This window comes from Dipteris shenzhenensis, chromosome 22 (assembly GCF_047967505.1).
Source record: "Dipteris shenzhenensis isolate YYH24624 ecotype China chromosome 22, Dip_SZ_1.0, whole genome shotgun sequence".
Taxonomy (NCBI): domain Eukaryota; kingdom Viridiplantae; phylum Streptophyta; class Polypodiopsida; order Gleicheniales; family Dipteridaceae; genus Dipteris; species Dipteris shenzhenensis.
Genome location: NC_141617.1, coordinates 43153783 through 43175080, shown reverse-complemented (window position 1 = coordinate 43175080; position 21298 = coordinate 43153783). Strand labels below are relative to the sequence as shown.

At 42.9% G+C, this 21298-nt stretch overlaps 1 protein-coding gene across 1 annotated transcript in view; it reads left to right on the top strand.

Annotated features, from left to right (window-relative positions):
- The window catches only part of LOC147888137 (phototropin-2-like), a 189965-nt gene that overhangs the window by 104361 nt on the left and 64306 nt on the right, over positions 1 to 21298 (top strand). Inside the window, exons 6-9 of the mRNA XM_087393295.1 lie at positions 4561 to 4610; positions 4992 to 5098; positions 13826 to 13951; positions 18497 to 18548. Coding sequence (XP_087249421.1) covers positions 4561 to 4610; positions 4992 to 5098; positions 13826 to 13951; positions 18497 to 18548 — 335 coding nt within the window. The remainder of the gene's footprint in view (positions 1 to 4560; positions 4611 to 4991; positions 5099 to 13825; positions 13952 to 18496; positions 18549 to 21298) is intronic.

Sequence of the window (21298 nt, the reverse complement as noted above, 5' to 3'; positions counted from 1 at the left end):
TGCTGCACAATAGTCCTACTGAGAGCACCCTCTACATCAAGATGGATGGGGGGGAAATTTTAGTCATCCTTCTTTATGTCGATGACTTACTGCTCACAGGGTCCAATGAAGACAAAATTGCAGATTTCAAAGCTGATTTGCAGACCAACTTTGACATGTCAGATTTGGGGCTGCTTCACTTTTATTTGGGGATCCAGTTCTCTCATGAGAGACGTGGCACTATTATGTCTCAGTCCAAGTATGTTCAGAAACTCTTGGACAGATTTAACATATATGATTGTAAGCCCATAGCCATTCCCATGGAGCCGGGGCTGAAACTTGTGCACAATGCATGATGCAGGAGAACTAGTTGATGCCACACTTTACAGTCAGGCTGTTGGATGCCTCATATATCTCTGCAACACTAGACCTGATATTCAGTTTGCAGTATCTCAAGTGAGCAGGTACATGCACAGCCCAAAAACTATGCATTGGCAGGCAGTTAAGCGCATCTTCCGTTATTTACAGGGCACGAAGTCTTTTGGCTTGCTATTTCCCAGGGAGGGTGACTTGCAGATGCATGCCTACAGTGATTCAGATTGGGCTGGTGATTATGATACTAGGCAGTCCACTAGTGGCAATTGTTTCTTTTTGGGTAAATCTTGCATTTCCTGGCTGAGCAAGAAACAATCTACAGTGGCTACCTTATTATGTGAAGCTGAGTACAGGGCAGCTTTCACAACAACAGTTGAATGTGTCTGGCTGCGACGTCTATTTTCTGATCTTCATCTGTCTTTGGAGGGTCCTTCTCCAATTCTCACTGATAGTCAAAGTGCCATTGCAGTGGCAAAGAATCCAGTGTTTCATGCTCGCACGAAGCACATTGAGGTTCACTATCACTACGTCAGAGAGAAGTTGCATGCAGGAGAGATCAGTATGATCTTTGTGTCCACACATGACAACATTGCAGATATGTTCACCAAAGCACTACCACGTGAAAAGTTTGAGGCATTTCGCAGTGCCCTGAACTTATATCCGTTTGGTGATTGATCAGCCTTGTACATGACATTGGCCCTGTAGGGGGGTGTTAGAATTATATATATAATTCAGCAGTGACCAATGTAATTTAATAAGCTAGTTAGGGGCACTTTTCCCTCTTTAAGAGGTTTTTCCCCCTAATCGCAGTTAGTTCACTAACTATGGTTAGTGACTACTAAGGTTTTGTCACTAGGACAAAACCTTATCTCTTACTCATTGAGTTGTACTCTTCACACTCTTCTATTGCAACTCAGCTTTCAGCTTTCAGCTCTCACTCTCTTGCTCTCTCTCACTCTCCATTCTCTCACACTCAGCCCCTGGATCGTCAGGAGCGTCTTTGGCAGAGAGTCAGGGTCATTGGTTGCCTGGGTAAGGAATGGGCCACAGATCCTTCCAGGTTGACCATTGCAGAGGATATTAGATGGAGACTTTGGATTTTTCAGTTCTTTCTTCCAGTACTCGACGAGGGCAGGTTACAGGCTTCAGCATAGAGACTCTCATCACATTCCATCTGCCTCCCAGCATTGGCACGCACACGGACTTACTGCTGAGCTCTTGCTGAGCTACTGGACTCACTTTTGGGGCATCAGTAGAGCCAGGAAAGTCTCCTACTTTCTTTGGCTCACTATACATAGGGACATACCTGTGGGTACTTGGCTCCAGCAGATGGGTAGACCTTCGTTGTGTATGCATTGTCAGCTTGCACAGGAATCTAGCAAGCATTGTTTATGGAGTTGCACCAGCTCTAGAGTGGTATGGACAGGTATCTTCAGGTTGTTCTCATATGTTACATCTGAGTCCTTTCTGATGACGTGGGGCACTGCTCTTTGGGGGAGAGGATCTGGAGCCTTTACTCTCTTTGAGTCGGAGCCAGGAGACCTTGGTTTCTTCATGCAGCGTCCTCAGAGACGGGGTCCCACGGAGGCCAGCATCATGGAGCCACAGGATTTACTTTTGGTACCGGTACCAGCACAGGATTCCATGCCTACTTCAGCTGTAGGGTCAGCCTAGGAGGTGCTTTCCAGCATTACCCTATGGCGGATATGGTGTTCGTGATGTTCTTTTGTCCTTGGGGACCATTTATGCACGGAGGCTGACACTCTCGCTTCCATTTGGGCAGAGATTATCTTTACTCTTAGGAGTCAGTGGGAGAGGTGTACAGGCACCTCTTTGGCAGCTCGTGGGAGACTTTTATCCTTCATGAGGACATGGGACTGCTCTTTGTTTTTTCACTTGACCCCTTTTGGGATGTCGTGGCATTTTAGACAACTTCCATGGCTTTTTTGCCACATTGTTGAGGCTAGGGATAGAGTACTTTCTCTCCCACCTGTTGTATGATTTGTTTTGAATGGAATATATCACTCTTTAAAAAAAAAAAAAAAAAACCTTACCCGACTTGGTAGCGGAGATATCCATGTCATGGGAAAAATTCCTCCTATCAAGAGGAGGGAATTCAACTGGAGAAAGCACTCCCACACTTGCAGAAGGGGAATCTCTATCCATGGTGATCTGAACAAGTTTCTCCCCAAGGTTAGAGGGTACAAAGTCATCCTCTAACTCAAACTCTTCCATCTATGCCAAAACCTGCAAAAGAATTCTTGAAGGATGCTTTTGGCGTAGGAGTGCGAAGGATCCTTCCGGATCGTGGAGTAGAAGCGATAATCCCGTTGCCTCTATCAAGAGGTGAAGAAAGAGAAGCAAAAGAGAAAGGGAGTTGCTGACGGAGCTCGGCTTGGCGCTGATGAAGCTCGGCCAAATAGGTATCATTAGCATGGAGTATGACACGGGTTTGGGCAACAAATTGCTCCATAGATAGAAACTCCTTCATATGAATATATGAGGGGATAGGAGCAATCATATCAGCACTAGGAACTAGGACATGAATATCGGTAGCCTGTAAGGAAGGGTCCGTGGCGCCATCAGTAGCCTCCTGAGGTAGAACGGGCTCAACAACTCTGACTGGCACCCAACGGGGGACGATTGGAACAAGACGTGTTGTGACGGTCCTCATCGCGCTGTAGAAAGAAGGTCGAGGACGAGAGGTTGTAGTCGACGGTCCTGGGCGAGAGGTGGAAGGTCCAACAGCGTGAGAAGTGGTAGGATGTGCAATAGATCGAGAAGTAGGTCCTGGTGCTATGAGGCGCTACACCCGTGGACCTTTTAGGCCTTTTCTTTTTTTCTCTTCCTTGGGCAATCTCTGGCAAAGTGCCCAGGGGTTGTGCAAATCCTACACTGATCTTGACTCCCAGCGATCTCGACTCTCTGCCTGAAGACTGAGCCATCTAGACGTTGGAGCATGATGTGGTCATCCATGATGTTAGGGTCGGAGACAATGACCCTAAACGTGGTACCCCGTCCGACCTGATTGCCTCTGTTGCCGAAGAAGGCAACCCAGGGAGGGAGGGGATCCCACCTCGAAAGCGGCTCCAATGGAAGATAAGAGTTGATGGTACACCTGAGGGAGACCGGGGAATTTGACGAAGCGTGAAAATGTTTAGCCACCCTCCTCCACAGGGTCAAAATCTAACAAGAAGGGTGTCAAGAAAATCCTCCTAGAGCTCAGTGCTAAAGGATTGGCTTGAAGCATTGTACCTACTGCATGTGGGGAATAAAAAACAACTTGAAAGAAACCTCGACCAAGCAGAGGAACATCTGTGGGTTGCCCTGCGAGGTCTTGAGGTGAAGCGGCGAGCATCCAATCCCTAGCGTGTAACTTGGAAGGGTGGGACCCATGGATGCGAGCAAAGAGCGATGTCAAGGTCTCCTGCTCTGTATCTTTTTTGAGCTGCTGCAACTCGTCTTTTGAGAATGTGATGGTTTTTGCGGCCGGTGGAAGCAGGCGAGGAGTGGCTGAAGGCAGAGCCATCGTCAATTGAGGTGGGAAGGCCGACTCAAACACTGTTGAGCTCCGTTCGGCTAGGATAGAGAAAAGGGTGAAGGTAGAGGGTGAGGCTGAGAGTAAGAGTAGAGTGAGGAGGTGAAGAGAGGCTAGGAGGAGAGGAAGGACATGCGGAAGAAGGGGGGGGGAGGACGGAGGGGAGAGGTGAGGCAAGGGGCAGGCATAGGAAGGTGGAGAAGAGGGGCTGAGGGGGCGGGGGTACGCTGAGGGAGGCGAGGTAGGGGGCAGGGGTAGAAGCTGAGGGAGGTGAGGGAAGGGGGCCATGGGTAGGGGCTGAGGCGGCGGGGGTAGGGGCTGAAGGAGGCGGGGAGCAGCAGCAGCTTGTCTTGATGCACCTTTCACCAATTAATAGTAAAAAAATTAATATGGAGAGTGGGATAACAAGTTATTCTTGACACATTAGCCCCTTCAAGGCGATTCCACTCTCCAGATTGGTTATGACAGCCTCATTTCTTTTCTGCATGATTTTGTATGAGTTTTTCACATAATATCCTGATTCTATGTATTTTGGTCATGGTTAATAGAAGCGTTTTTTTCTTTTTTTTTGGGGGGGGGAGGGGGGGGGAGTAAAGTCTTTAATATTATTTCTGTCGACTTATGTTTTACTATGACAAAACTACATGGTTCTTGTCAACAATTTGCAGATTCTATGCAGCAGAAGTGGTTATTGCCCTCGAATATCTTCATTGCCAAGGTTGAACTCTAAATACATAATATTGAGTATTTCGTTTCTATAAGTGTCCTTTTTTGTACATTTACTGTATATATTTTCTTTTCAGTGGATTTGATAATTCTGGCTCATCAAGGCATTTTTTGTTATATGAGAAGTTGCTCTCTTTGGTTTTTCCATTTCCTGTGGACCAGCAGCAGCACTTCATCTTGCCTTGATGCACAAGATTTGTATTTTTTTTGGGGGGCAATTGTTTTTGTATCTTTGGCAATCTATGATCCAAGCAGTGAATATCACCTTTGATTTCTTCCTATAACAGACACAGACACACACACAAGCTCCCCCCTTCCCCCACAAACTACTTATGGTAGGTTAATATTTCTCATCACATGTTTGTGCAAACAGGGGTCATTTACAGAGATTTAAAGCCAGAGAATGTGCTCCTTCAAAAAGATGGGCACGTGATGCTTTCTGATTTCGACCTTTCCTTTCTGGCTGCATCTGATCCGCAGGTAAGAAGTGTTAAAGCTATCTTCTATTTTCAATTTATGGAATGGATATGATTATCTGACTTGGTTACCTTCTTCAAATATTTGAAAGGATCATGCATGTGTTATAGGATATAAGAAGGAATGCGGTGTTATTCCATTCACACCTTTTAAAAACTTGCAACAGATGTAAGAAATTCTTGAAGAAAAATAAAAAGTGGGGAGCGGAGCATTTCTATCTTTTTCCGGTTAAAAAGTATATTAATCAAAATCCCTCGCAATCATCGACTCCATGAAAACACAGTGAGAATTAGGCATGTCCTGAATAGTATATAGGAAACACTGATAAGCCATTACAGCCCTCATCAAGCACATTGACAAACTGTTGTCTTTGATCATTAGTTTGATCCTGTAACATGCGAACGGAAACATAACTACACCAAGGTTTCATGCACTAAATCAAGCCAATTGTACACCAATTTACACAATTGGGAGTCAATGCCATACTATCCCAGGGAAAATAGCGTGGCTGAGAGCTTGACAAAAACGTGCTGCAAGACTATAAGTTGCACATTCAAAGCCAGTCGTACCGACTGGGAGCACAAGCTCATCGCAACGTTGTGGGCCTATCAAACGTCTTACAAAATAGCAATGGACTGCACCCCCTTGAGCTTAGCCTACTTGAAGTCATGCCACATCCATACTAGAACCTAACATAATCCACTTGATGCCATATTGTGAGTACCAAGAAGATATTACAATATACATAGAGGAACAATGTTGTCGGTTGTCTATGAAGAAAAACAATATCCAACTGAATAAATTCCACAGACACTATAGATTATGCACTATCCGATCCTATGTATGATAAGATGCTTGGAGCATATAAGAGCCTACAAGAAAATCAACTCTTAAAACAAAACTAGCAATAAGGTCTCGAAGTATCAATCTCATCATCTCTTTGGTGGGTAACATGATATCTATGTGAAAATTGGAGTGTGGAGTATGTCAATGAGAGCTCCTGTGAATCTGCTATTGACCATGCTCAAATCTCCTTAAAGTAGAGCCTATAAATATCCATTCCAAGTAGTGATTCAAAGTCGTGCTGATTTGTCTTTGGGAATCTATAAAATTTAACCAATGACGGCCTTTTGTGAGCTGCAAGGCCATAAACATTGCTTTGCACTCTCTTTTTAAAAAGTATGAAACATGACAAATATTCAGTAGCAACCACGTTATCTTGAGTTAGCCACACAAAGAGACTATTTATCTCTCTTTAAATATCCCCCATGATAATGATATTGGTTACAATTTAACCACAACTGCGTTTAGTGGGCTTTGAACCTTTTGAAGAGACTTTAGGTTATTTGTAGCACATGAGGTAGTTGGGGCGTTTCAGGAATCTCTTTGCTTTTGGAGCAAGCCTTGAATATAGCTATGAAAATGATGTATTAGTAAACAAAGGTGATTTTTGATACTCCATATTCATTTTTTATTGCATAGTTTCTAGTAGCCTGATCGGTCTATAGAAGAGCAAGGTGTTTGAGTCCTAGAGAGTAATTCGGTAAGAAGCTAGCTTATTGAGTACAACGGCGCTTTCCCTTACAACTAGAGAAAATTGTTCTTAATGCTCTTCTTACTGCCATGTGGTGTATGGCCTCTTGTTCCTTTTTCTTTTTTCAAGAAATACTTTTATTGAGCAAGAAAAAACTTCAAGAGCAAAGCTCAAGTGAGGAGTATATCAAACACGCTAACAGGTAGAACCAAGCTCATAAAAGAGCTATAAAAAATCCAATGTTGAGGTTGAGACTACCATCTCAACCCTATGGAGGACTCCAAAAAGAATGGGAAGTCACTCCAATCCCTCAAAAAGACAGTCCTCCTGGTAGAGGTTGCCTGGAAAGACCCTGCATGCTTCCCCAAGTGGCCACCAAGTATGAACAGAATCTATCCAAATATTGGCCAATGTGTGAGTAGGTGAACCTCCATCTGAGGGCTCCTGAAATCTGGCTCTTCAAATATGCCTCAATGATATGTTCGTTAGAATCTTCTATGAAATATTCACAGACGCATGTGCAGGTCTGTAAGGACAGCCATGAAGGTCATCTAGAGAGCATAACTCAACCAAGTGTCGTCAAACCAAAAGAGCCCAAGAAGAGTCACGTGTGTCATAAAACACATGAGGCCCCTAAAGAGAAAGCCAAGCTTTGGAGTCTCAGTCTTGATAAAGAAAGAAGGCATAAAGGTGCCCAATAAATTAGCAATCGCCTTCTAGATTATCATCACCTATTTGCAGTCCAATAATCAATGTTGAATGATCTCCTCAGCAAAAAGGCAATGAATACATGTAGAATTTGCCCCGAACATGAACCTCCACGAGTTCATTGCATCCCTCCATGAATAGAAAGCTAAAAGAGCAGAGTGATTTTCTATTCTTGAGGGATTTCTAGAGTCTCTTCCAAAAGAATTTTTGTGAGTCAGCAAAATCCTGAAAATTCTCCCAAAGGGGAGCTTTGGTGGGATTCCAGCCTCTTAGGCTGAGCTGAAAATTCCTGGCATTACTAACCGCATAACAAAAGAAGTAGGAGGCTCTTTTCGCGATTGTCTAACATCAACCGATTCCCACTTGTTTGTTCATTTTTGGTATTCAATGAGGAATTCCTTTGTCATGACAGCGATGAACTAATGATGAATTGAATCCCTTGGTTGGACAGGATCTCAATGGGACACTAAAATCTACAAAGGATATTCTCATAAAGGAACTTTGATATGGTTTGAACTACATTGTCCCTCAGGGCTGTTGCTATAGCCCATTTGATAATGTATTTTTTTTTCCTTGGATGTGTGCCACTTTGAGCCTACCAATGAATTGCAATCCCCATTTTTGGTATGTTTCCCAAGGGTAGGTTAGCCATAATGGCATTTGTCTTGGAAGGTTGGGCTTCCAACCCGTTAACATGCATCACAGGTCTTGTAGTATTTTACAACATCTGGGTGTAGGGTGCTCCACCATAATATGCACATAGGATCTTTTGTACCATCATTTTGGTGGATAAAAGGACACTAGCCACACCTTAATGGGCTTCATGCGGAAACCTCCATAATGCCAAATCCTCCATCAACCCAAGGGAATATGCTATAGGTTAGGATCTAGATACCATCCTGAAGCCAAAAAGCACTGCTCCACATGACCTGCAGCCCTAATAGGTTGAAATGGAATATTTTTAAGTATATCATCCATAGACTTGGCAACCTGCCCCTAGTTTGAACATCAAAGATCAAGGCATCCGCGTCTGATCCTCGTAATCCTATGACTTGAAGTAGGATCCCTGATCTCCTAAAGGTCCCTAACCAAGTAGACCAAGAATGAGGCCTATCACTTGCAAGAGCCCAATCGAAGGGTATAGTTGCATCAATTTGCTGAAATATTCTTTTGCTTCCTCTGAGGTGACTTACTAAATGGAATTTACGATCATCTTTGGAAGGGTTTTGAAGGCGAATTCCAAGAACTTGTAGAGGACGGGATCTCTCTCCCATCTAGACCACTACATATAATGAGAAGTGCCAAGTGGTCTACCACAATCATCAAATATATTGTCATTCCACATGATAGGCTTTCTATCAATCTCTTCTCGAGAGGAATGGGACCTCTCCGAAGAGTACTCTTGAAGCTGGTCCAAGATTTAGGATAGAAACCATAAAAAGAGAGGAGGGAGCCCTAAGATGCGCTAAGGTGAAGATCCACTTGGTACTATCCATCTACTCTCCACTTGTGAAAGAATTACATGATCGTATGCATCAGATAAAAAAATCCTTTGAATCTTGGAAAAATATGATTAGGAGGAAGAGAGCCAATGAGGAAATTCTCCTCCTTAGAAAGAGTGACACTACCCTTGCCTACAACCCGAGGAGAACATCCAGATAATTCAACAACATTTTCAAGACTTGCTCTCTACATCCATTGTACTAGATGAGGCAGTGCAAAGAGCAAGAGCTACCTGTCAGGAAGCCAGGAAAAAATAGTCCACACTCATTTCTTTTTGGAAAACCCTTGTCACTTGAGGAACTCAAAGAAGCAATCAATGTTATGATTGAGGGTAGTACCCTAGGGGAATATGGTCTCCAAATGAGTTCTACAAGGTTTTTTGAGACCTGGTAGGATCTTTTTGCTACATATGTACCTGTTGCTGGTTCTCATTTTCTTGTTGCTTCTCCTATACCTGAGTCCACTTAGGTTAAGATGAACCCTTTTGGTGAACACTTAGGTTTTGTGCATGGATGATGTCTTGGCTTTTGGCTACTGGAAGATTTTGGGCAGAGAGACTAGACTAGTGATTGGCAACTTCCTTTTTTTACTTATGTTTTCTTTCTAGGGAAAATGTACCCTCTTCATGAGGTGGAATGTATAAACTTCTGATATCAATATAATACAATAATTTTTTGCCAACCAAAAAAAAAAAGTTCTCTAACCACCACTTTTCATAATAAGGCCGTGTTTTGCAAGTCTAGATCGATTGTATTGAGGCCTCCTTCCCATGTGGGGAGGGTTATGTTGAGATTAGTACACCAGGATGATTAGAGGGGTGTAAAATCCATCTTCACATGATTGGTGGAAGTGGATGTTGGATGGGATTTGGATATGGACTTGGTTCCTATTTAGTGGGTGCTATCCCCCATTGTATGTGTGGATCACCTTAGCCTCCTAGTTGATGAGGCTGATAGTCAATATGATGTGATATGTTGACTTTACGTTTGTGATCTTCCTTCTCTCCTCTTTCCCACATGAGCTTCTCATCTTCTGCATTTGAGCACTCGTTAAGTTCTAACAAGTATCAGAGCACCGAGTTGCTATCTTCTCCCACCTTCATCCTTGCCTCTAGCTCATGAAGGTTCCAACAAATCGAAAAAAAGGTGGCCAGTTATATCTCCTTTTTGCGAGGAGGCTTCCTTGGGATCCTCAGTTGCCATAAGAGTACATATGTAAGAACCAGCTAGATTGATTGCCTTTTCTTGAGACTTTGGGTCGTCGATTGACTACTGCCAAGAATCTCAGCTAGGAGAAAGAATGGGTCCTTTGCTGTGACATTTTTTGTCTTATTCTACACGGCGCTAGACTACTCTACAAACATTATTTTCTTGTGGTGATTATGTTCTTCATCTAGACTGCTCTGCATTCTTTCCAAAAGCAACGCTACTTACTTTTGAAGGCTAATTTTTGGCGTATTCGCCAGCTTTTTGCAAGCAGGTGTGATCCTACGACGCAATTGGAAGCTTTGTTGTTTTCAGAGTTGGTTGGGAGCCTTTTGTCAAAATCTCTCTCAAAGGCAACAATGTTCCATTCTCTGCAGAGCAGTCGCGCTGTATTTCCTTGTGTTTTGACTAAGGTGTGAAGGATGGCTCATATGCTGACACGTGGTGATAATTGGAACCTTAGAAAAAGGCTTTATTCTAAGGTCTTATAGCTGGTAAACCATCACGTTGACCAGCCTATTTCTGCCTTTTTTCAGCATATCTTTAATCTTGCTTGGCACATATAAGAGCACTATTCTACACCCAAGTTTTTGCTGCCTATGCCACTATCCCTTGCATTTTTATACCTTCTTTAAAGGTTAGCTTTTAAGGGTTCAAGGCAAAATATTATTATAAAAAGGGGAGCTGTTTTAATATTTTAATTTTAATTTTTCATGAAAATTACTTCATTAAGCATGAACGAAAACTGCGAGAGCAAGGTCAAATACGGGAATACATCATGCTGTGCATGAAGAGAAAAAACAGCTCAGAAGGAGCTAATAAAAAACCAAGGCGGAGGCAGAAAATGCCACCTCAACCCTGATGGAGGGATCCTCGAGAGCAGCCACTGCCAGGAGAGTTACTGTTTTCAGAGTTTTAATATTTTTTGATTCTTATGGCTCAATAAAATTTTCATGGAAAGCATTTCTATGTATGGCAAGTATTCATGCAACATCTCTTGTTAATCAAGAGTCTCTTGCCATATATTTTTTGGGAGAAGTATCGATCCTTTGAGTGCAATTGCTTTGGAGGAAGATGAGTATGCTTGTGCTCACATGTTGCTACATGTGAATAATAGGTTTCTTTGCCATTTTGGTGAAGCCTCGACAACAAAATCTTTATGCGAATCTTTGGAGGAGTCACTTTTAAGCCAAAGTGACTTTTCCAAAGGTTCCTCCAAGGTCTCTGCACACTCGGATGCAAGTAAATTCACCCATTTGGCTTTTGGATCAGTGATGAGGACACTCCAGGATGGGGAGTTCACATTGGCTTTTCTTGGATTCAGAGGGGTGTTCCTGTCAGATATTTGCGATGCCAGGTAGGATTGGGCATCTCTCTAGCACAGCAGTTTGCTCCAGTACTAGAAAGTATAAGAAAAAAGCTCCTTTTTTGGAGCTCAGCCAAACTCGACCTTGCCTCTAGAGTTGTGGTAGTGAACCATGTTCTCTTGGCCACGGCCTGGTTTGTGTGTTCTTGCTAGTGCCGGTCTAGGGATTGCATCACTCAGCTAATTAGACCAGTTAGGAATCTTTTATGGAGTGGACTTGATGGCATGGCAGATGTTGCAGCGAGGGTGGCCTGGGAGACCATTATTCTCCCTACATGGGAAGGGGGCCCTAATATCTTTGACCCAGACTTGCAGTGCAGGGCATTGCTTTGTAAGGTGGTGGTGAGGGGACTCATGCCTGGGCAGGAACCTTGGAAGGATTTCTTTTTTGGACGCATTCAGGCTTGCACACCTATCTTGGGAGATGATTGGGTGGACAACGCTCGCTGGATTTTTACTTCCGCCTCTCTCAGGTCTCCTGCCTCTCCTCTCATGACTGCCATCCTAAAAGCTTGGGGGAGCTTCAGGAACACTCTTCAGAGGGTTCTGCCCTCTACCCTTGAAGAGATTGATAGGCAGCCGATCATTTGGAACGATAGTATACTTGATGAGCATGGCAGACCACTGGGCACTTCTCATTATATGTAGTGGTGTAGATGGGAGAGAGGCCCTGCCTACATAGTAGGCACTTGGAAGGATTTTATCAGGCTACATGAGGATCAGAGGCTATAGTCCGTGAGTCACGTTAGAGGGGTAACACGCAGGATTCAGCAGATAGATAAGCCATCCCGATGGAATGGACAGTTGAGATGCCTATTACTTCCACCACTTGGATGGGAACTTTTTTTAGGACAGCAGTTTCTCTACAGGTGATCGCTCTTCGAGATCTCGGAAGATGCTCTAGTCTTTGACGTTGGGGATGGAGGTATACTCTCTAGATCCACGGATGATATTCTTCTAGAGGTTGCCTTTCAGCCTATCAGGATTGCTGGTTTTGTGGACCATGGAGCGGGCTTGTAGTGGTACTTAGACCCCGACCCTCTGCTCTTGGCCCTGGGATCCTGGAGGTTGTGGTTATATGGAGGTGCACTTATCAAGTGCTTGCAGTGGGACCCAGGAGAGTGGGAGTGGATAGATCATGGGCACCGAGAGAGGAGGATTCCCTTTTTTCGTTTCACGGTTGGTAATGCCAGGAGATTTCAGCTGAGCAATAGAGGTTGGATTTCCTCTAGAGACCCCTATTGGGATAGCTTCTTCATCACCGCAGATTTGCGTAGGAATTTTTGGAGGCTGCTCTGGAAATCCCTCAGAAATAGAAAGATCACTCTTTTCTTTTGGCTTTCTATTCATGGAGGGATTGCAGTGAACCTATGGAGATCACGATTTGGGGCTGATCCCACTTGCCCTCATTGTCATTCTGCAGAGGAGTCAGTGCGGCATTGCCTTTGGGATTGCAATCAAGCGAGAATTGTTTGGAAAGGAGTTGCTCAGATACTCAGCATTTTTCATACTTTCCCTTTCTTCATGACTTGGGGATCGGTCACATGGTTATTCCTTACTGGGCCCCAGGTGTTTTATGAGGGTGAGCCTTCTTCTTGGGCACTTTCAATCCGCTGGCAGGTGATAGAGCCCTGCTCTCTTCAGGATGTACCACATATTCCTTTCAGAGCTTCACATGTTTCAGTGGACACCTCTTGGGAGATTTTGGCTAGCATTTCCTCTTGGCACATTTGGAGAGCTAGATGCAGAGAGGCCTTGGATGACACCTAGATACACCCATCATAGGTGTTCACGGGTATTTGGAGTGACACGGTTCACACTTTGATAGCCATATGGGTTAGCATGCAGGGCCCTTCACGGGCAGCCTCTTCTAGGAGGACTGTATTTCTTCGAGTTTGGAGGGGTTCTCCCTTTTTCTCGGAGGTTGCCATCGGATTGAGATGGCACTATCAGCCCCAATCCTTTCTTTTTGGCTCTTGAGCTTTTCATGCATTGCATGGTGTATCCCGTATTCCCGTATGGAGCTTGCTCTAACAGTTTTCTTTAATACTTAATAGAAGTCTCTTTTTTGCAACACAAAAAAAAAAAAGGAGGTGGGATTTTCTATCAGCTTTCTAAACTTCCAGTAACTTGAAGAGATGGCCTATCTACTTTAACCAACTTTGGTTAGATTCTTTCAAAGAGATACATTTGTTGCAGTATTTCACTGTTTTATTGAAAAAATCATATTAGTCACATTCTTGGTCCACAAATTTTTTTGAACGCGTCCTCTTTATCATGTACAACACAACATCGAAATATGTTTTTCGACTTTCCAAATAATGAAGGATGATGGTATTTTCTTAGGCTGTGTTTATGTCCAGCTATATTAAAATTTTAAAACTCACATATATTTTATCTTGTGCTTGTTCCAGCTTATTGTTTCCCCTAAAGTTAATCGAAGACACAGGAAGAAAAAGGCTGTGCAGCCTCCAGTCTTTGTAGCAGAGCCAGTTGCAGCCTGCAACTCATTTGTTGGTACAGAGGAATACATTGCCCCAGTAAGGAGATATTACTTTCTCCCTGTTGTTTCAAGCCTTGCAAGTCTACCCAGTCAATTGCCTATAAGATTTGTGGCTAAGCGTGTTTTCTTTAAGATTTTGTGGCTAAATTGTGTTTTATCTAGATTTGATCCAATTGAAATGTTGCTAATCTATACTTGAAAATTAGATCTTCTTTTAGATACTTACATGACAAGTAAAGGATACCCTTGGAAAGAGTCAATGTACATGGTGCTCTTGCTGTAAATATGAATATCATTGAGGAGAACTCAAAGTAACCTCATAAATTCAAGCAATATAAATTCCCTTTCCCAAAGGAGAGAGTGTGTTACATGTCAACATGTGAAATAAAGTGTTAGCATAGTCATGCACTATCGTCCAATCCTGAGCAATCATTAGAGGAAGTTGAGACATCTGCTTCCTACCTTTTCCAGCCTCTTCACAGCTCTCCCCTTTTTGACATTTCGAACTCCACAACTCCTATACTCTTCCTTTATGCCCCTTCTTCTCTTGCCCCTCTGCCTACCCTCACTCTTTACCGTCTCATAGTTACTCCTCATCTCCATCTCTATCCTCCACAAGGGCAATGTGAAGCTACGAATGTCATAGAAGTCCCTAGTTCTACCCAAAATCGTTTCCCTCCAATATCAATTGCTGCTCATCCAAAACAAATTAATTGGTTTGGGATCAAAAATTGAATTTAGATAAGTAGCTTTGACTCATTCTCACACCAGAATGAGGAACACGTGGATGATTCAATATGATACAAATGGTTTCATTTGTCCATCTTATTCCATTTCTCGACTGAATTCAAGACAGATCAATCACTTAGGAACAGTCTAAACACTATAATATAATTTACTACTCCATGAATAGATGTCCATGAAAGGAGGTATGATCTTGTCCGACTTGATTGATGGCAATTTGTCAAAAATATTGTCTTCTTCTTTTCACCCAAGTGAAAAAACATAGACTCACCAACACCACTTTCAGCTAGGGATGACAAAGCACTGGCGCTTATTGGTATGAGGTTGGTCAACAAATGAGGTAAGAGATTGAGGACATTGAGGCCTCTCTCCCTCATTCCCCTTGGAGGAATGGCTTCTCCAATTCCATCTAGAGCTCTCTTCTCCACGACATGATCTGCCACCTCTCTTCTCCTTCCTTCAGCTACATCTTTCTGTGACCTGCGGACGATGTGACGCTTCTATCTGGATCTAGAAGTAGAATCACGGCTACGTGTCTTCAGCAAAGTTATAGAGGACTTGGAGTACTATAAATTTTGTTTTTACATCATTGCAATCTGAGTTTTCTGTGAAAAGTTATAGCCCTTGCAAGAAGTGACAAAATTTGTTTCTACGTGCGAATTTTGTTTTGGAGCTCAATGATTTGACAACCCAAGCATGATGCAGCCAGCTCAACATGGAGCTGTCCATCCTCTTCATCGTTGACCTCTGCTCTAGCTCGCCATTTCCTCCTTCTGCCTGACATTCTCTTGGAGCTGTTGCCCGCAAGTTGGTGCCCGTATTCTGCCCGCCATTTCTTCCTCTCCTACATCTCCATTGTGCCCGCCATTTTTTTTCCCTTTTGCCCGCCATTTTTCCCATTTCTTCCTCAGTCCTCCACTTCTCCCTCAGCTCGCTTGCGACCTTCATTCTATCCATCACTCTTCTCTCTCCTAGCTGCCAGCTTTATGGGTTCGCTTTCCACCAACTCTCTCCTTGTGGACAAATTCAAGGGGGACGGATTTCCCACATGGCAAACAAAAGTGTGCAACTCCTTCTCATGAAGGAGAATGTTTGGGATGCCATCGAAGATGATGAAGCACTTGAGGCATCAACGGAGCTTCAAACACGAAAGATTTGGAAGCAACACAATTCGAGGGCCATCGCAATCATCGGGCTTTGCCTAGATGATTCATTGATTCATCACATCGGCTTCAAGTCCAAGGCAAAGGAGATTTGGGCATGCCTCGAGAATATATTTGGTAACAAGATCACCAACTCCAAGGTATTTCTGAAAATGCAATTTTATAAGCTGAAAATGGAACAGTGTGATACTTTGAATGCGCATATAGCAAAAATTCAATCTTTAGTTCACAACTCTCCAATTTGAAGTGTTGCCCAGATGATGAGGACAAAATGGTTGTCCTGAATGAGGGCAAAATGGTTAACCTGATGACAAGTATGGAAGGGATTTCTCGCTTTGAGAATGCCTTTGAAGTACTTCGCATTGCATCGACTACATTCGAAGATATGGTGTCTCTTTTGCTTGAAAAGGATTGCCGCAACAAAGAATCTCCATCCTATTCAGCAGATGCTACACAGGCACTTGCCTCCACCAGCAAATGGAGACCTAGGCCATCGACTCCACCAGCACGAGGAAAGACATTCAAGCCATTCAAGTGCACTTACGGCAACAAGCTCGGTCATACGGAGGACAGGTGTTATCAGAAGCTTGCTCAACAGAAGCTTGCTCAACAACAATGGAAGGATCATGCCAATTGGGTGGCATCCGCCACTAGTGATGATGCAGACGAAGATGACCTGCCGACACAGGATCATGCTCTTACAGTCTGTCTCCCGCATCTAGAGGATGATGGAGATCATGATTTTGCTTTCTAAAGCATAATATATTTGGGTACTCTGCCCTGGGGGTGTTTCCAAAAAATGAATGCAATAAATTATGTGTGTTGAGTCAATAAAGGTCCTCTGCCTTGGATAGTCCTCCTAAAATGATGTATTTCTTTTATATTTTTGGGGTGTGGCTCCATGTTCTTCATTAGTCTTTGGAGCCAGGTGGGAATGTACTGTGGGAGCCATGCGTTTTTGGCTTTGATAGGTCTATTTGTTGGTGCATTGGTCTCCTAGACCTCTGAGTTGATCATGCATCCATGCATGATGAGCCTCTGAGCCATGCTAGATGAGATTTCTATGTTATGCTCACTAGCCTCTGAGCCATGGTCACTTGCCATTGTGTGGGAGCCATGTCTAGTTCTAGACCGGCATGCACAGTTTTGCTGACCATCACTGTCATGTTTTGTTCTTGGTTCCATTCCAGTAGTCCCTCACCTTTCCTCCATGGGGGGGTGTTAGAATTTGAGTGACTTTTAGTGTGTTCTAGAGTAGTACTATACTACTTTATATCCTAGAGTACCATGTGTCACTATGGGACTTATCCCATATACATTTGACACTTAAAGTACATGTGCCTATCCTATAAAGGCATTGTACTTTCATTGTCATTTTCATCAAGCCTCATGCCTTTCTTGATCATGTAAGTACTTTGGTTAGTTGTATATTTCTTTCTCGCATTATTTCATTTCCATTATGCTTTCCTAGTCTTGCTTTTCTTTTCCATTCCATTCCATGTCTTGCATCTTCAGAATCAGGACTCTATGTGAAACAACAATGAGAAGCAGGGAGGCCAAAATTGAGATGCATACCATGCCTCGTGATCCAAGCACATAGGACCAAAAGGTGTTCTTGGTAAGACTTGTGCTCGTCGAGAGGGAGGATATCATTGGTCCATGTGTGACCAAGGCGTGAAGTAGGTCTTTGATGACCTGCTTCTTTTGTTGGATATGAATCTCTCCCAATCCTTCGATGGTGCAATTGTCAACTCTCATTGAAGAGGGAGAGATCAATGGGAGATCCTACTCAATCTGGTAGTGTAGGAGATCTGTGAAATGCAAGGTTGTGCCTAGCATAAAGAGGAGAAAGGTGAAACTCTATCGAAGAAGGAAAGAATTGTGGTGAGAGGTCCTGCTTGCTCCAAAGTGAGTGTCGAGCAGGCGGTTGCAAGGTGTTAGAGTGTGCTCAACTACCTATGGGGTGTGTGTGCAAGCTAGAGAATCCGAAAATATCATCACCACGTGGACCCTATATTGGAGCCTTGATGTGAAGGTATGAGAAGTAATCCACAATAAGGAGCAATATAGGAATGCTTTGCTTCTCACTTACTTGAATTTGTAGCTGCTTTGAATGAACTAGTTAACTTTTAGGTTACTCGAATATAGGTTAAGATGGCCAATCAACTTCCTAATCAAGTTCTAGACTCAGTTCAATACAAAGTAGTTGAAGTACATCAAGATAAGGTGGATGCAACATTACAAAGGAAGTTCCCAGAACAAGAATAGCAAAAAAGAAGGCATTAACTTCTTCGTTGAGACATCATGAGTCTTGCAATCTCACAGCAATAGCTTATATGGCACGATGACCACTTCTGACTACATGGATCCCCAAGAAGTTGGTCATAAAGAACTATTTATTAGATCAAGCAATTCCATAGTATCCATGAATGCATTAAAAATTATTGTCCAAAACACGACAAACTTAAAATACACATTGTAAAGTGTAGCATGAGATTGCATATGTTTGCATGAAATCCGTTATGAATTTGATGAAATTTATTTGTTGTGTTTAATCACTGAGGTTGAAATAAATGTTGTTTTATTTCTAATTTTGTGTAATCATGACTTCGTGTAGTTCAGAGTAAAAAGTAGGCCTTGTGCTTGTATTTAATATTTATGTTCCCTTTTTGCAGGAGGTCATTTCAGGAGTAGGTCATAGTAGTTCTGTAGATTGGTGGGCATTGGGTAAGTATCGCCAATGATTTCAGAGACACATCCCATATTTGTCTCAGCCTAATGATTTCAGAGACACATCCCATATTTGTCACAACTATCATCTTTCTATGATATGGATCCCCAATAACTTTTTTTTCCATATAATATTTCGTCTAACCATACTCGAAAGCATGGCGATTAGAAATTTAGGTAGGATTTTTTTCTTTAAGATCTAGTAATTCTATTGGGCTTCTCAATGTCATAATAGAATTCTCAAGTGAGAGATGAATATCTCTAAAATCATATAGTACTCTCTAACATTGCACCGAAATACACAATCATCCACCCTATCCTTGTTGACTTGTTAAGAGACACCCATGTAATTGTAAAACAAGACACCTCGGGGAGAAAAGCGCCCTAGTAGAATATAAAGGAGGGGATAGAACAGATGTAGAAAGGGTGAGAAGATAGAGAAAAAGAGAGATTGAAGGCAGAAGGAGAGAGAGTCATCATGAGGGAGAGAGCACCCATTGGATGATGGCTCAAAGGAGCAAGAAGGTCCAAAAATAGATAAGGGAGTGGAGTAAGGATGTGCATGAATAGCAAGTTACAATGGAAGTGAGGAATGAGTTATGTAGGGCCTTCTAAAGTATCCTTCTAGCCCTCTTGGGGGTGTGAATTATGATAACCCTTTGCTAACTTAGCCCAAATTTCCCCTCCTTTGCAAACATCCTTTCAAAAGAAAATTTGGTATGGACTCAATACTAGTGTCCTAGCCCAGTGTGATGTCACTTTTGAAGGAGGCATATGCGTTTTCGTGGAAACCTAAATTGCCCAACATCCCCTTGTTTAGATTCAAGGTACCTCTTATGTTCATCGACATACTTCTTTCACTTTGCTTGGCCTTCCTACATATTCTTTTTGGCCAGTCGCAAAAGAGATCCCATCTTTTGTAAATGAGCTTATCAGTTTTTCATTACCATGTTTGCTTTTGTGGAAAGTATTTCAACTTTGCATCCACTCATCACATCAAGTGAGCTCATCCCAATATAAAATGCTTGGTGCTTTTGCAACAAAATTCAGGAAGTCCAAGCCATTTATCCGAAGGTCTCAAAGAATCAGGACAGAAGTGTGTCATATACTTATACAACCATTTGCTCCCCATACTTATACAACCATTTGCTCCCCCTTCAAGTTTGAATGTTTTACTAGGAGTTGAGTATGGTGCCCAAGGTTGTAAATAATTCCTGCCAAAGCAATGCTATAAACTTTGCTTCCTTGTCACTGACAATCTCATGAGGCAAGCTCATGGTGCTTGAACACATGACCATGTGAGAGAAAGAGAGAGGTGGACAAGCAGAGAGACAAGAGCTGGAGTGCAAAACGTAGAAGATGTAATAGATAGGATAAGATACAAAAATAAGAGTGGAGGTGGTTTTGTCTAAGTGAAAAAACCACACTAACCCACTAATTGTGGTTAGGGAGAAAAACCTCTAGTGAGGGAAAAGTGCCCCTAACTCACTTATGGATTACATTGGTCACTGCCTAGAGTTATGACAATAATTCTAACACCCCCCTGCAGTGCGAATGTGATGATGTACAAGGAAGTGATCAATCACCAAAAGGAGGAGTGACAGATGCAACCACAGTCTCTGGCCGTGTCTCATCTCCGTCGACGTAATCCCATAGGTGTTTGCCAACTAAGATATTGCGAACCATAAAGCTCCATAAGGATTAGTTGGTGCCATCCAACTTTTCCTCCTGTATGAGGACAGCAAAAACCTCATTGGGGTTGTTCTGAGCCATATCTGCCAAGATAAAACAAAAATGCAGCAAATCTGACAAGTGAAATCCCATCCTGGGATCAAAGGTGCACAACCAAAGTCTGCAAAAAATCTGCTCGAAATGACAGCTTGCTGTCACAGCCTATCAAAGGCTTTAAATGCACCAGAATGTTCTGCAAATGCCCAAAATCTGCCAAACCTGTCTGCAAAAGATGACAAATGTCTGCAATGTGACTCAATATGAGTCCAAAATTGCCTGTAAAACTCCCAAAGTGAATGTCCACCATTGCCAAATTGCATCCAAAATGCAAAAGCCCCAATTTTTGCGAGAGATTGCAACTGAAAGAGGGCAAATTATCCAAAACCCCCAAATTTTGCAATTATCTACAAAAGCCCCAAATTTTTCCTGCAAGATTGCAAGCAGAATAAAAAAGCCCCAAATTTTTGGAGCAGATTCAGCAAACTGATTGCAATGTCTGCAACAAACAAAGTGTCGTAAATGTTCTTCCAAAAGATTTGCCAAACAATAGCTATCCTTGCGAAATGTACCTGCAAGATGACCTTGCAGAGAAAAGAACCTGCACAAAAATCCTTCTTCACCACAACTCTTGCAGATGAAGCAATCCCGTACAAGTTGTACGGACTATTGCACAGAGATGTGTACACACACCGTACACTGCAGGTACAAACGATGGGTGAAGCTGTATGGCAGAATGAAGCTGTACGGATGAATTGAGCGACCACTTGTACGGCAGATTGACAAAACGTACGGCGTGGGTTTGACAGAGCGTACGGACTAACAAAATGTACGGCGCTGGCATGTTGTAGGGCGCTATCACATAGGACTTGTGTAGGAATGTATGGACGAAACCCCCCGCAGGTATGTACGGACATCAGAGCTGTACGGCAGAGATGATGCGCAGAATTGTATGGAAGTGCAGTTGTATGGGTGCAGCAGTTGTACGACTGGTAAGATAACGATGGCGGACTGGAAGG